At 39.1% G+C, this 16,011-nt stretch overlaps 1 protein-coding gene across 9 annotated transcripts in view; it reads right to left on the bottom strand.

Annotated features, from left to right (window-relative positions):
- ZNF827 (zinc finger protein 827) overlaps positions 1-16,011 on the bottom strand; it is a 159,141-nt gene that overhangs the window by 20,473 nt on the left and 122,657 nt on the right. For all 9 annotated transcript variants that reach the window (XR_004750140.1, XM_035323782.1, XM_035323776.1 and 6 more), the window contains one exon: positions 12,720-12,823. Coding sequence is in view for 8 of the 9 variants with exons in the window: in XM_035323782.1 (XP_035179673.1) it covers positions 12,720-12,823 (104 nt within the window). In the remaining variant the exon portion in view is untranslated. The remainder of the gene's footprint in view (positions 1-12,719; positions 12,824-16,011) is intronic.

The raw sequence follows: 16,011 nt of genomic DNA, 5'->3' as shown, positions 1-16,011 counted from the left end.
AAATTCTGTGAATGGTGGCTGGAGTTGCAAATTTTTAGTAAATCCTAAAGCTGCAATAATTTTCCAGTCATTTCATGAAATACATTATTTTTATAACAACATACACTACAACATCAAGTAGAGAATAACACTGGACAACACCGTCCAACTTCCATGATGCACTGTAGTGCTTTAGGATAAAGCATAATCAGGGTTGCCTTGCTGCTAACTTCATTCTACACATAGTAAGAATGAATAAAACAATGTAAAATTCCTGACACATGCAAAATAAGGCCTTAAGCTGTAACATTTCTGACCAGAAAGTAGTGGTCATGGAAGAGTCCGTCTCACTGCACAGGCTCCAGCTGTTCCACTGTCAGTTATCACAGTGAAGAAAGTCAGCTTGATTTCATAACTATACGTGAGATAATGCAATATGGTCCACATGGAAACTGGTTTATTTCTTAGACAGAGTTGAGACATTGCAAGAAAGGGAAAGAAACTAGCAGCAAATTCCCCCAAAATGTGTTTTTGGGAGCTTATCTGTTAAGGGGACTATTAGTCCCCTGAGTAGCAAAAAGCTCCATCAACATAACTTTTTTCTTGTTTAGAAATAATAGCTATTATAAATAAAAGTTAAATTCTGGATCTATTGTCAGAGAAAACCTTGATAATGTGCTCTCTGTTGTCCTATGCTTTATTTTAATAGAATACTACAACATCCCCCTGAAACTCTCTCTGTGATAGCTGCAAGATGTGCCGTAATGAATTTGCATAAGCTCCCCCTCCAATTCACTCTCAAGCAAGTGGCCCTCACATTTAGCTTCTCCATTTACACAGTTTGTAACATTTATTTTGGGTGCTACAATATTGAATACAAATGAACTTATGAAAGTATAATTTGCTCCTGTTGTTATTTTTAAAACACAGTTGATTAATTTCTGTATTGCCAATAGGTTTCTACCCTTTGAGTTTCTTCCCTGCAATTCTGTTGAAGACACACTTGCTAAGAAACACTTTTAAACCTGATTCAGTGACTGTCATGCGTATTTAGGACCGTTATCGTATGTGTATAAGTTTCTTTTTGTCACTATGCCAATTTCTACTTGCAAGTTGACCTGAAGTGGGAGCTTTTCTTCCATAGAGAGGAGGTAATAGCACACTTAGGGCACTTTGCAGAGTCTAACACTTGTACTCCATCCAGGATTCAGATACAAATAAAGACAAATTGGCCTTTTGATTACATTTTTCTTTTCAGCTCCCTGCATCCTTTCTAGAGGAGTAAAGAGTTCTTTAGAAGGGAAATCTGTGACCAGCTGGTGACCAGAAACATTAGAAACATCGGGGAGTGGGGGGGGGGAGGGGGGCAAAAACAAACAAACAAACCCAAGCACAGACTGAGTACCTCTTCCTGACCTGACTAAATTAAGATTCAAAGCTAGATGAAAATGACTGCAAACATCCAGCAAAAGCCACCTTGCCACATTTCAGCAAGTTGCCAGGGGAGAGGTACCACCCTTCACAGTACCTGCTTGCTGCTGTAAAAGAAAACATTTCTTGTGCTTTTCTTGCAAATTTCACAAGCGATAAGCAATGAATCTGCTATTTCCTTGAAGTCCTTCACTCACTCTTCTTTAAGAGGAGATTCACCCCGCCTCCCTCTCTGCCATAAACATGTGTCCCTCCTTCCTTCTGCGCTGCTCCACTCAGGCTGCATCCACAAGGCACCGGGGCAATCGGCATTGACCCCAGTAGGACTCGACTAGGACATCCAGGAACCAGCAGGGAAATTTGTACCTTGACTGAAACAGGGCTGTAGAAGAAAAAAGCCTCTTCTCTTGCTTTGATATTTTTTTAAATTTTTTTTTTTTTTTTTTTTTTTTTTTAAGCTGTCCAAATAGCCTGATGAATTTTGCATTTAACTTACTCTTAGGCAGACAAATATTGTAGAAGACAACCTTGTACAAAATAAGATAGGTGAGGACTGGAGAGTCCCAAGGTAACTCTAAAAAGAAATGCCGAAGAATTATGCCTTCCTATTCCTTTTGCAGAGCGAGAAAAGTCATTATAAAACCTCTCTTTCTATTTTATGTTGGGCTTGCATTAGGAAAAGTTTCCTATTTGGTCTGTTTTACAAAAAGTATTCTGATATTAAGACAGACAAAAGAGGACATGAATCTCCATATGGGTTTGAATAACATGCAGAGTCTAAAATCCAGCATGCCGAGCATTTATAAGCCAAAAGCCCAATCTATCAAGTCTCTTTCAAAAGGTTATTTAATCACCGTTGTAGCTTTGCTACCAAATTTCTATCACAGAATTGGAGCTGGAAGGGACCTGAGGAACCCACTTCTTCCTCTCTGTTGCCCAAAGGCGCACCTGCCACACACAAAGCATACCTATCAGTCCTGACAGGGGCTTGTCAAACATTAAAAATAAATGTGACAGAGGTAGCACAGTCTGCATTGACAGTTGTTCCAGTGCAAAATTGCACCCCCCCCGCTAGAAAGTTTTACTTGATGTTTAACTTAAATCTCCTCTGCTGTCATTTAAATCCATTATTCTATATTTTACTCACATGAACATAGGCAAGATTTGTTCCTTTTCACTCAAAGTTGTCATTTTACATATTTAAATGGCATTATCATGTCTCTCTCCTTTCTTCTCCAGAATAAACACAAGTCCTTCAACCTTTATGCACTGCTCGTGGTTTCTCAACCTCTGACCACTGCTCTCATGCACATTGGTTTTGGGTTACAGAGACCAGAACTGGATTCAGGGCTCCAGCTGTAGAGCAAGAAGTACCACACGTGCCTTACAGACAACATTCCTGACACCTCAGAGGGATATTTGGCCTTTCTGCAATGTGTATGTTTGTCAGCTCCACATGCAGTGTTTGACCAAGACTGCTCCAGATCCTTCCCTGCAGTTGCAGTTGCACTGCCTGGCCGTTCACCTCTCCCCCTTTTTGGCGCTCACCATTCACCCAAGAACGGAATTTTGTCCTCACTGACTTAGCCACTGTTTTCCAGACTATTCCTTCACTGCCTCAAGAGAAGACTGAACTCTACTTCTGTCCTCTGAAACAATTAAGGCACCTCCCAGCATGGTGTCACCAGGACATTTAATAAGCACACTTTCCCTTCTGCCACCTACAACAAAGGACTGAATATTATGAGAACAAGCGCAGACCCTTGCAGAATCCCACTTGGTTTGACAGCTACCCTCATCCACTTGATCCAAGTTTCATCTGCTCTAGGTTCCCCTCCTTACTATGTTGTGGGAAGCAGCGCCAAAAGCTTTGCTCAGCTTAAGGGTCAAGTTTCCTCAACGACCTGGCAACAACCATTGTGAGGCCTTTTTCCACACAAATCTCCATGTTTGTTACAAATGTACACCCTGAGGCCATTTGCTGTTAGTTTGTTGTTTTCCTTTCTTCCCTTCCTGAGGAAATCGCATTTCATCAGTTCATGGCTGCTCTTCACCAGGTTGTCCTCTGTCACCTGCATCAAAACACAGGTCCAAAGAACCACCTAAGCAACCTTGCGCTGCCCTGAATTAGTCTCCCAGAAGACAAGTTAGGCAAAATCTCACATTTCTAATCCTGTGCTTTGGATGCGTGTAGCTGCTCAGTAAGCCCTTCTCAGATTTAACCTCCACTTGTGTAACAAATTTATTTTAAAATATTACAATTATTTTACTTTAAAAAAATCATTTGCTGTCAAGTGACTGAGAAGCCACATCCAAAAACATTAAGAGGTACCAAAACCTGCCCTACTCAAAATGGTAAAAAGAAAGCCCAAATGCTAAGTTTTACTTTCCATGTGGGATAAAGCTGTTACCTTTGCCCATTTTGCCTTGGATTTGATGTTGGTGATATGAACAGCTTCTGGTCTGCTGGATTTAGTGAATGGAGTATAACATGGGTTTATTCCAAATGAAACCAGAAAGGAATTTGTTCTGAGTGAAGTGACTTTCTTATGTCATTTACCATGAAGCCGATCCTCCTTTAGGAGGAACAAACACAAAGGGAAATGAAATGAAAATAAATATTTTTGTCTGCATGAGAAGACTGTGCAACGTAAGACAGAAAAAAAAATTACCATGTATAAAGGCAGCCCATAATAAAAATTAGACATTATAAAATCATAACTTTTCAGATAGAAGTGCCTTTAAAGACATCCGTTAGACATGGGCCTGAATGTATTTCTGTTTGTCTATTATAATTAACACTTTTCATCTTGAAGATCCTGTAAATAATAAGCAAAATAATCAGTGCAGTGCCTCCACAAGGAACAGTAGCAGCCCCGTATGCCCACAGCAATTCTTGCAAAGCCCAGCTATTTAGCATATGCTGTATTTAGAGAGAGAGTGGTCAATTCACCAGGAGTTTATTTAGCGTGTTCCTCAGAAGGATCTGATCACAGTCCCCTTAGTTGCTGTGGGAATGGCCAATAAGTTATGATTGTTAAGAAAAATTTAAATATGTACACATTTGCACATGATACACACATTCAGTTGTCCTATTTTAGCCAAAGAACGCAGTGTGCATTTTTGAGCAAGAGGAGATTTGATGACTTGAAATGGTCGGTTCTGCATAAGAATACTTTCTCTTTTGAAAGGGGCCTTGTTAGTTTTGAAGAGTATGATGGGTGCTCAGGAGATGGGCACTATCACCGCACCACAGACCTGCAACACACGTGCATTAGATGCAAACATGCTTGGCAGCAGACCCAGAAAAAAAGGAAATGTAACACTAAGTTTGCCTGGTAAAGAGTTTCCATGAAACAAAGCAGAAATTCAGCCCCCCCTGCTCAATGGCTGCAGTGCAAGCTGGTTGTCAAGGCAGCTGGGTGCACAGCAAAAGAAGGCTGCGCCCAGGCAGACCATCATGGGAACCTGAAGACAAGATGCTACAGATAAAAACAAGCAAGAGTCAGAACCACTGTCGCACAGTTTAGCACTGAATGATGCTGAACAAATTCTGAAAATGTCTCTCTTTGTGGAACTATGCCAAGCACAGCCCGCTTCTTCAGCAGTTCAACTATCTCGCTTTCCTAGAATCACTGTCTACAACTTGCCAGTTATCTGTCTCCTGCTATCAGACTTCAGAGAGCAACCACGATGGCTGACAATCCTTAGCCTCTTAACGTGTGCAAAGACAGCGTATGCCCGGTAGCGTGTACCCAAGAGACGTACTTTTTGTGTGAAGAAGCAAAGTAAAATGCACGTTGGGAATCAGAAACTTAAATGAGCTACTCAAATCAATTTGCCACTCTGTCACAAGTATTTTCCTACCGTTTATGAGGCTGTCACATCAGTTGGATTTGTCAGAGGGCTCTCTCCATTATTCTTCAGGTACCTGCATGGATTCATATGCATACACAGAAAGAGAGTATCTGGTTGAATTTCACCCCAGAGAGGTATCAGAAGAGAAGTAAAATTAAATGGTTGCTTTTGAAGACCGAATGAACCAGATTTTGGGAGCATTAGTGAGTACCTAACACTGTTCTGCAGGCAGTGATGACAGCAGTGTATCATCTACCTCCAGCACCGATTCCCACAAGCATGTTTCACAACAATGCTAAGATGGAAATGAACAACAGGAACAAATGCCTGATGGAGCAAACCCTGCACAGTGAATCAAGTGCCACTCTACAGTTTTCTACCCTACTAGGAAGCCATCAGGGATCAGGCACTATCATCATCAAGAAACTGAAAGGGTTATCAAATGTCCTGGGTGGACAAAGCTCATAACTCAGAGCAAAACTGAAAGCAAATGAAATGATCATAAACACCAAAAATGGGATAAAGGAGGAAAATGTGCACTAGCTAAGTCAATTCATGTGCTAGTGGACTCCCTGTGCTACTACATTGGCAATAAAAATTGCTAATCCATCACAGGGGCAGAAAACACTGCGAAGATTTTGAAATGTTCTTTTAGATTTAAAATAAAGAAAAAAATGTCTGAAGACCAGCAAACATGACTAAGGGATAGGAGCATCTGTCATACAAGGACAGCCTGAGACAACTGGGACTGCTCAGCCTGGAGGGATCAGCTTGGCAGGTGGGATCTTTTCAATGTGTATATATACCTGATGGAGGGGGAACAGCAAAGAAAAAGCCAGGCTCTTCTCAGTGGGGAAGAGGCAGAGGTACAAATTGAAATGCAGGAAATTCCATTTAAACATAAGAAAACACTTTTTTTTTTTTTTTTTTTTTTTTTTTTTTTTTACTGTGAGGGTGGTAAAGCACTGGCACAGGTTGCCAAGACAGCTTGTGGAGTCTCCATCCCTGGAGATACTCCAACCCTGCCTGGACAGGGTCCTTAGCAACCCAATGACTGTGCCCTCAGCAGCCAGGCTGAACTAGACTGGTCTGGTTCAGCAGTCTCTTCTTACCTCAACCATTCTGTGATTCTCTCAGAAATAATAGTCCACAGGTTCTGCTGTACTAGAAAATCAAATGCTTGTATTTGTACTCTTAAATCCTAGCTTTCCTTTAAACATTCTGGCATTTAGGACTGTGAAGAAAGCCTTCATAAAGCGACCAGGGAATTACCTATAATGTGAAGTTAGAGGCTTTTTGGCAGATATAAGCAAACAACAACTGTAAGAAGGTGTGAATTGTTCTAATTAACTCCATGGGTACATAGCTGGGAAGCTATACAATGGCAATTTAAACGCCAACATTTCATTGTTGAGCACTTCAGCAGAATCCTTAGGGCCTGTGCATTTCACAGTCCCCTATGGCCTAACACATGTTCCAGGGTGACAGAAGTGCTACAGAAATAAAAACCTCGAGGTCTCCTTCCATCTCTACAGTGCAGTTACAGTGGTCTCAGGAACAACATAAGGTAAGTTAAAAATAGAAAGTCTAGCAGTAGGCTAAAAGAGGCCAAGCTGGAAAAGAGTCAGTGGCTACTTATGGAGAAATGGAAACTATAGCCACATTCACTCTCACTTCAATTTATCAAACTCTTGACTTTCTTAACTAACCCAGAGATGGCCCCAAATTCAGAACTAGTTGCAATAGCTAATTGCAGAAGTTCCGTTTGCTGCAGAGCACAGGGGGTCACAATCACAGTACAAATACTGCCAGAAATACTGTATATCAATGAGCATGTTTGTAGGTCCAAAAGACCAAAAGAGCCCTTGCTACCTACTTTCTAGGTGCTTTAAGCCACATATGCAGAATTACAACATCAAGATTACAACATTAACCTTAAAGTGTCCTTAAAAAGGGGCTAGGAAGGAAGAAACATGTAAACAACTTCCTTCTAAAGCATATGGTACCTGGGCAACAATGAACAGCTTAATTACTTATCACATCCAAGTTAAACTCTGTATGTCCAGGAGCTATTTGCAACTACAGTCACAGAAGATAGGAAACAAAATAAGCGCGGTCACAACCACATCAATCTCACATAAATGCTGAAGGGTCACATGGCCAGAAGATATGGCCTTACCCTCACCCTGCTCACATCCCAGCAAACTAGTAGAAAAAAAAAGAGCGTAGTCCGCTAGTTCCCCCGATCCAGCTTGTAATATGGCCACACAAACATCAGTACCACTGCATGGGAGAACGTGCAAAAACATGCCCAGGGAGCAGGCAGATTTGCCCATTTTAGCTTACTAAGTTACTGTGGAATTACTGCTTTACAGAACAGAAACAGGAGGGTGCAAGTATGAAGAGTTACAGGCAAAACATGTACATCTGCTGAATAGTCCTGTAGTAGTTGTAAACATACAGGAATCTTTGTCACATATATTAATTTAAGAAATACAAATATAGGATAATGCCACCAATTGCAACATCAGTAAAAATACAACTGACAATTTTTTTTGCACAATGTTTCCGATTTTTTACTGACCTAAAAGTATCATGCTACTGATTCAATATTGGCTTATGGGCATTCCTGAAGAGTAAGCATGGGCTGTCATCTCACAGGTCACTGCAGAACATAGAGACCCAGTGACAGAAGAGGCTCTGATGCATTTTCAAAAAGAACTTGAGGACAGAAGCTTTATTTGCTTTATTTCATTGAAATAAATACCAGTAGTAAATTTAGCTTGGAGAGCCAGAACTATTCATGGACTACAAGTCACAAAAACCTACAGTTCTTCCAGTTCCAGAAGTCCACTTCATCCATGTGAAATCCATTTACCACAATCAAAATTACAGTTTTGTAAGTTACAGTAAATTTTCACAAAAAGATGGAATTAAAAAAAATTCTCTACAGATGCAATTGTTTCAATATTTGGCACTGGCAATGTAAGTGAAGGATGATACAAAGTTCTTGGTGAAATGGAGAGAAAATAATGAAATATGCTTATACTACATACAGATATGCATGGAGAAAAAATCCTTCTCAAACCCATGGTTAGAGTCTTTGACCATTTTAATGAACTGACTGGAAAAGAAATAGTGAATATCACTCATCTGCATTTCATGGAGGCAGGTTTGATTTACAGAACGAGTCAATGAGATAGTGGAAAACTATTAAAACACATTAAAGATTGGCTAAGGGTCAGGAACACCAGCATAAGATCAAGTCTTTAATTTATCTAGGGATCTGGGCTGAACTACATAGTCTGACATACAACTAAGCTGTTCTGTCAAAAGAAACCAGTCTTATAAAACAGAAGATAAAAATGCCCTTTTAAAGCAACTGTTTGAAATGAAAATTTTCATTTCTTCCCCTTACCTTTTGCTAGGCCAAAAAAAGGTCACTTTGCTGTTCTTAAAGGAAAAAGCTCAAACTGTTGAATTGCTTTGAATATACCTTTGTATTGGATATGACTTTGATACTACTGTATTTTTTGCACAAACTGTTTGAAGTGGTCATCAATACTATCTTAATTTTAATTTTTGAACGAAAGTGAATTTATTTAAACAGTAGAATAATCCAGAAAATTAACTGCAATTAATTTCATATGCTTATTAAGGTATGAAACACTTCAGAAAGGAAGGGAAATAATTCCCCAAACCCATCTAATACTTTTGAACTACGCACTACAGGAAACTACCTTCTTCCCTCCTCAAAATATTAACAATTCACCATAGATTATCAGGGAGTTACCATTACTTCTGCTGGACTATTGAATCCCCTTCTGACAGCTGTGGAGATTTTTTCCTTGGTTACCAGACTTAAAAGGTGCTACATGCTAATTATTTCTCCTGCCTGTGATACTGCTGCTGATCAGGATGCCTTTCACCTTTATTTCAGGTTAAATATATTGCTACGCCATCCTTCAACCCCCCCCCTTTTTTTTTCCTTCCCGTAAGCGCCCCAATCAGTGCATTTCACACATCTTTTAATAGGTCCTTCCTAATTATTTCATACTCTTTGGGGATCTTACAGATTGCCCTACAGAGAGTGCTCTTCCTCTTAAATTCCTGATCTTGCAATTCCCTTATAAACTGGCTATGAAGAGAAGTGGTTTGCACTAAGAAGGATTGCACTAGGCTGAAGGGGTGCTACTATATGAAGTCTAAAAGACTGAACTGTGGACCAACTTAAAAATCCTCTTTGAGTTTTTAAGCATTGCATTAACAAAAGCATAAATATGCAGAAATTTTAGAGTATTAAATAGCTACAACCTTGATAGTTACTATAACAAGTGAAACAATTCACGTTACAAGGTCATATTCCTATGAGGTAACAACAAGAATTGCTGTTGCATACTGTGGTATCATCAGCTGAAATTGTAAAGGAAAAGAAAAACATGTCACTATTTGATTAGCAAATGAATTGCAAGTCATCAGTGTGTTGTAGTTAAAGACTATGATTAATCAGTAGAGGCATTTCCAATATACATAAAGAAGATTTCACACCACTGAAAAAGTAATCGCTAAGACTTTATGTAGAATAGCATATGTAGTTCTTACGACACATATTTGCAGAAATTAATTGCCCTAAACAGAGATAGAAAAAGGCTATGATGCTGGTCAAGGAATGGAAACCCTATCATACCAACAGAGACTAAAAGATGTTGGCTGGCTTACTTTTCCAGAAATGAAGGCTGGAGTAAGGGGATATAAAATAGCACATCAGATGAGGCCACAAAAGAGAAGAATTATCAAAGCTGAAGGATACCATGACAAAAGGAAAATAAAAAAAAAGTGGACGTTGCTGTGAATAAATTGTGGCTGAGAGTGGTCCAACTCTTAAAACGGGTGAGCTTCTGAAACAGTGTCCTCATACAAATAAGTAAGGATGACAGGTCTAAGAAGGATTATTGATAACTAAATGATAAGATTACATAATGTTGTTACCTATTATAGAAAAGAATTGAACTTGACACAAGATATCTGACCGTCCCATGTTCATGTCACTTTCCCAATTCCTCTTCAGCTAGGGTGCCAAGAAGTCTGCACACTGAAAATTGGCAGGGGTCTGGGGATACAACAGTTTGTGCTGGTACTCTCTTGGAAAGAAGCATGGAGATGGGAGTTTCACCAAAGCCACTCAGATCAACCTACAGCAAAGGCTTCCTCATGCCATTCTGCCTGCCTGAGCACCAGGTCACAGAGCACCAGTGCAGAGTAGCAGCTCAGATCCCACACTTGTTCATTAGCCTCCGTTAGCCATGGTGACAGTGACACGGAGTGGCATTTTTTGATGTGGGTACTGCTTACTGAACGCTGCTGGCTGTTAGAAGCTAATCTGCTTGTATTTTAACTGATGACTTGAAGATGACACTAGACTGCAAATTTCCCGTCATTTTGTGTGCTGTTCTTTTCTAGATCTTACTATCCCGTTTCAGGGATGAAATAATCCCAAACAAACGTCAACCAAAAGCATACATACAATTTAACCACCGGACTCCACATACACATTTCCACAGCATTTTCTGTTATACCCAGCTGGCCCTTACAGGGGTTTGTTACTGTTCCTTTATGCTACTCTCTGCAAGGATGAAGATTTTTCTGAGCTATCCATAGCACCATGTAGATTATTTCTTCTTGGAAGGCTGAAACTCATAGAAAAACTACCTGTGGATATTCTAGTGTTCTTTTACATGAATATTACATTTGTAATTGATTAAAAATTTAAATCACATTCCTGATGCTACTGTAAAGTTGCTGTTCATGTCCAAGAATTTATTATGAAGCTAAGAAAAAAAATGACAGTGTTGTTGCAAAAAGAAAAATAATACATACTGACATTTTTTGATTTTCAGTATATATACTGCTATTACATATTGGAATCTTATAATCACAGAGTAATGTTTGTTATAAAGCACAGACCTATCCAGCTAAGACTTACATTCCATAAAGTAGAATATGGGGCAGCATGAACATATAAAAACCCGTTCCTCAATATCCATTTTAACACTCTAGGATGTCCTAACCAACTAGATAATTTACGTCTTTTAAACATGTTACCAAAACCCATCCACAGTTTTAGTGGCCTCACTTAAAATGAAGTCTTATTGAGAATTAGAATTCTTAAACATTCATCTTGGTATGATGTAAGAGCATTACTGCTAGAGGCCACGTCCTCTGAGGTATTGAGCACTGCCTAAGGAGTCCAAGAGTTCTTGTCTTTCATCTGGGTATATGAATATTCTATATTATGCCAAGGTCAAAAGCCAGACTTGAAGCAATAACCTGGTTTATATTTTAATACTTACAAGTACCACAAAACTGATCTGGTTCACCTAGTCCTAGGTTACAAAAACCACTACCTTCCTTTGGAAAGTGTGGTTGAGAATAGCCTGAAGACCCTTGTCCTCATGCTACAATTTTTCTTCTTTTTCTGCCATGAATATTTACCCTTAGACAACATCTAGCTCTTAACCTCATCTGCCACTTCACAAGCTGTCAAATGACTATTCAAGCATTAAAAAAAATGAAGGGTCTGTTAAGTTGTAAATTAAATGACAGTCTATAGCTGAAAATTAGCAGTAACATGCCCAAAACTTTATTGATCGCTAAGAAAAGGTGAATAACCCCCACTACTACTGGCTGTGTAATTACTGACCTTTAGAACTCAAGAGCTATTAATTTAAGAACAGATACCAACGAACTAGCAAACGAGATATTTTGCAACAGGACGGTAAAGGCACGTATCAAGGTTTTGCATGTATTTAGTGCCACCTTCAATGGTATTGATATATGTCTACATTTTCTCTTTTAATGCAGAATATAGCCCAAGCTACATTTGGACATAAAATGCCTGTCATCTGGTTCAGAATATCAGTGGGAATGCACCCATAGATACCGAGGCCTTTCGGTATATTGTAAGAAATCCGTATCTTTCCAAAAAGGTTCCTAAATTACTGTTAAATGCAGGAGAATTGTATGGCCGAGCTCAGTCACCCTGATGCATATACTGCATACATTTCATTTAAACTGTGAGAGATGGAGATGGAAATGGCCAGTAACGGGAGAATGGCAGGCAGTAATCAGACATAAGTTCATATAAATATGGAATACACACACACACACACACAAAAAAACACCTGTTAATACTGCTGTTTAATCTGTTAAAGTCTTTGTTTCCTCATACAATTCACAATAGGAATTTAAAGAGTAGTAATATAAATAAATCATGTTTTTTCCTCTCAAAAAGCGCTTACTGTGATGGAAAGACAGTTACCTTTTGACAAAGCAAACTACATTTTAGGAACGCTGGTCAGGTGTTGGTTGCTGTTTACAGTAACAAAATAATAATAATAACAATAAAAAAACTATAGTGACTGAAACTAATGAAAGAAAAAAAGGTATCTGACCTGGTGCGGATGTCCTTCCATGAAGAGCTGTTTCATTAGGCAGGAGATCTTTTGAGTTGGAAGTGAATGGTGATTGTCTAAATGTGTCTTCGGAAAAGAAAGGGCTATGGGGAAAATAAGACATTTTTGTAAACAAAGCAGTAGTTAACAACAACAACAACAACAACAAAGTAAGCATGATTTTTGACCCTAACATCCTATTAAAAGCCCCATTTAATTTACAGAATTCATGCTGAAAGATATGCAGACTGTGAGGTAAGGTGTGGAGAAGGGACGTGCTTTGGGAAAACTGCATCTCAGAGTGAAAACTGAAGTCCTCCCAAAATGCTTTTCATTTCAGTATTTCAACATCTCACATTTGCTGTATCACATCACAGCGTAGATCATGAAAATCAATGCTTCCAAAATTTGTATTCTACTGTCATATTTGGAGAGGGCAATCAGGAAAAGTGGAAAATACTATATTACACATTTTAGAGTATTTAATAGTCTGATGAATATATTAATTATGTTCAAAACAAAACTTTTCAAATTTTAACTTAAAATTATGCTGAACAGTTCTCTTTTGACACAACATCCCATGCATGAAATTAACTCCACCAGTTTGATTTTTAAAGGAGGGAACAATCCACACAAGCAAACTGAATGGCGACTTCCCAAATAGAGCATAACTCAGCAGCCACTTGATTCTGAAAAGTATAACATGCTTTGGTTTTAATTAACACACAGTAAAACGTTAATTTCAATAGTGAATGGGCATTTCTGTGAAAGTATTTTTTTTTTCTGCTCAATTAAAGAGCATAACGGAAACAAGGATCCCTTGTCCACAGCACAGACAGACATTAGTAAGCATTACATTATAAATTAAAAATGGAAAAGGATAATCCCTCTTGGAAAGCTGTTTTCTCATGTAGTGTATTCCATCTGCATACAAAATATGAACTTCTATGCAAAATGGGAATTACATTTACATCTGATCTTTACAGTATTGAGATTTCTTAACAGGCTGCTGTATTAGAGGTGTTTTAAAGGTGTAAGACAGGAAGCCAGCTCATTTCTGCATTTTATTCTATTGAGCAATAAAATCCAGGAACCTTTTCAGGATAAGGAATGTAGTATGAGTTCTTGAGCAGCAATGCACAGCAGGTAGTCCAGACCCAGAGAGTATGTGGCAGCAGGACCACCAATATTAACCCCATCAGTCCAGATATACAAGGCATCAATCTATACAATGGCACTTGCAGAGCTTTTTCAACATATGGTCTTTCTGCAGAGTGAACATTGTGTTCTCCACTGAGTCACACTTGTATTCTCATTCAGATCTCTTCAACCTTTGGGAAACTTGCTGATAATTAATGTGATCAAGTAACACCTTCAACAATCACGTTATTTCATTTCTCAAAGTTAGTTTTTTGTTGTTGTTGTTTTAGCTATTATTTTGTGCTGTTCTATATGTGACAGTTAATGGGATATTTTGGTATTTCTACAGAAGTCTGAACATAACCATAAGCAGAGTCGAACAGGTTGTGCTGGAGGTAAGGCATGAAGCTGCTCCAAACCTTGAATGGTTTAGGATATGCAGATAGCTGATTAAGCAGGATAAAATGAACAGCTCCAGCCCACACGTGCAAAAGTTAACTTTTCCAAGAATCACACTCCCACTCTGGGGTGAAATAATATAAAACAGACTGACACTGTATAAAAATATGGCATCATTTATTGCAACATTCCTTTCACTGGGTTAATAATGATTTGAAAGAAAAACACCAATAAAAAAGTTTTATTACTCTTTTAAGTCTTCAAAATCTTGTAATCCACTCAGGTTTCCATGTTGGCCTGCCTACTTGTGTCTTAGATTCAATCACTGGCACACTGCTCATTGCCGGTTCTGAGCAAAATGATGCAGATCTCATCTATTTCAGGCTATGACATGTATCATGTGCAGGTTGCTGTTGAAGACTGCATTGTGTTGGTGTCTTAAGGATCTCCCCTCTCTACCATCAGCCTTCAGGGAATTAGACAATCATCCTTGGATATGTTTTTTTGCCTTTCTCTAGAATGGCAGCTGAGCCTCTTCAGTGTCTGCCCTATTATTGTTTTTATTTCAGTGGATATGCCTTCCAATCCCCAATACAAAGTAAGGAGGGAGAGCTCCTGCTTCATAGTAAGAAACTACATATATTGTTCTCAATCACAGTGCAAAGTAAGGTCCCTTGTGATGAAGGTTAGGCTTTAAGATTTTTTTTTTTTTTTTTCTGGCTGCACTTCTCCAGTTTTCTGTCTACACCGATCTCTAGATGAAAGAAACTTATCTTGGCATCTCATGCTGGTGTATTCACTTCCAGATCGTTTGCTTCTCCACTTTCTGCCTTCATATCACAGATGGCAGGCTCTACCACCTCACTCAGCCATTGAACTGTGAGGAATCCTTGCCAGTTTCATCTGCTTCAGCAAAGTCATATGGAAGTATATGCTCACAAAGTCCAAGAATACTCACAGAAGGAACAGTAACAGATAAGCGACAGAAATGTTAACATGGAATAAGACAGCAAAAAGTGCTTGCATACCCCATCTTGCTGGGCTTTGCTGATTTAAGACTCTTAACAATGACACAGCTTAATCTTTCCACTCCCCAATTACTCACAGGTGGGCAACAATGGCCTCGCCTTGACTTTCTGCAGCTGTCAGCAAACTTCACACAATAATTGTGATTCCAATGCCTCTTGTCATGACTCCAGATGTAGGTTGGTGAGCCAAACTGCAACACTACACGTTTTCTTAATGCAGTCTTCATGCCTCTATCCTCCACTGCCTGCTCTATCACATTCTATTTTTGAGAAGGTGTCATACCCCTACCAGTAAAGACTTCCAGCTGTTTGTTTGGTGTGGGGTGTTTTTATTCTTTTTTTGGGAAGGTCTTTTAAGCCAATCTGTTTGAACTTTTAGGATTTAGTAGACTTACTCACTTCCCCTTAAGAAGTTCCTCTCATTCATGTCTTCTTCTGTTGATAGATAGGTAAGACAAGAAAAGCACCCAGAAGAACTGAATCAGGCACGCGGCTTTTCATACCCTGATGCGTAGCAGCCATTATCAGGACTTCTCAGTAAAATTCAGTGCAAGTTTGACAACAGCCAACTGTGTTACCCTCTTACAAGGTGGCAGCCAGAAGGGGAGGTTATGTTTGAACTGTCCTTAACCTTTCCAGTTTGAACTATCCTTGATAGATCCAAAAGTAGCTCTGGATTCTCACACCAGTCCTTCTGGTATCATGAGACACTGAAATCTATTTTT

This window comes from Oxyura jamaicensis, chromosome 4 (assembly GCF_011077185.1).
Source record: "Oxyura jamaicensis isolate SHBP4307 breed ruddy duck chromosome 4, BPBGC_Ojam_1.0, whole genome shotgun sequence".
Classification (NCBI taxonomy): domain Eukaryota; kingdom Metazoa; phylum Chordata; class Aves; order Anseriformes; family Anatidae; genus Oxyura; species Oxyura jamaicensis.
This window is presented reverse-complemented; position numbering and strand designations above follow the sequence as displayed.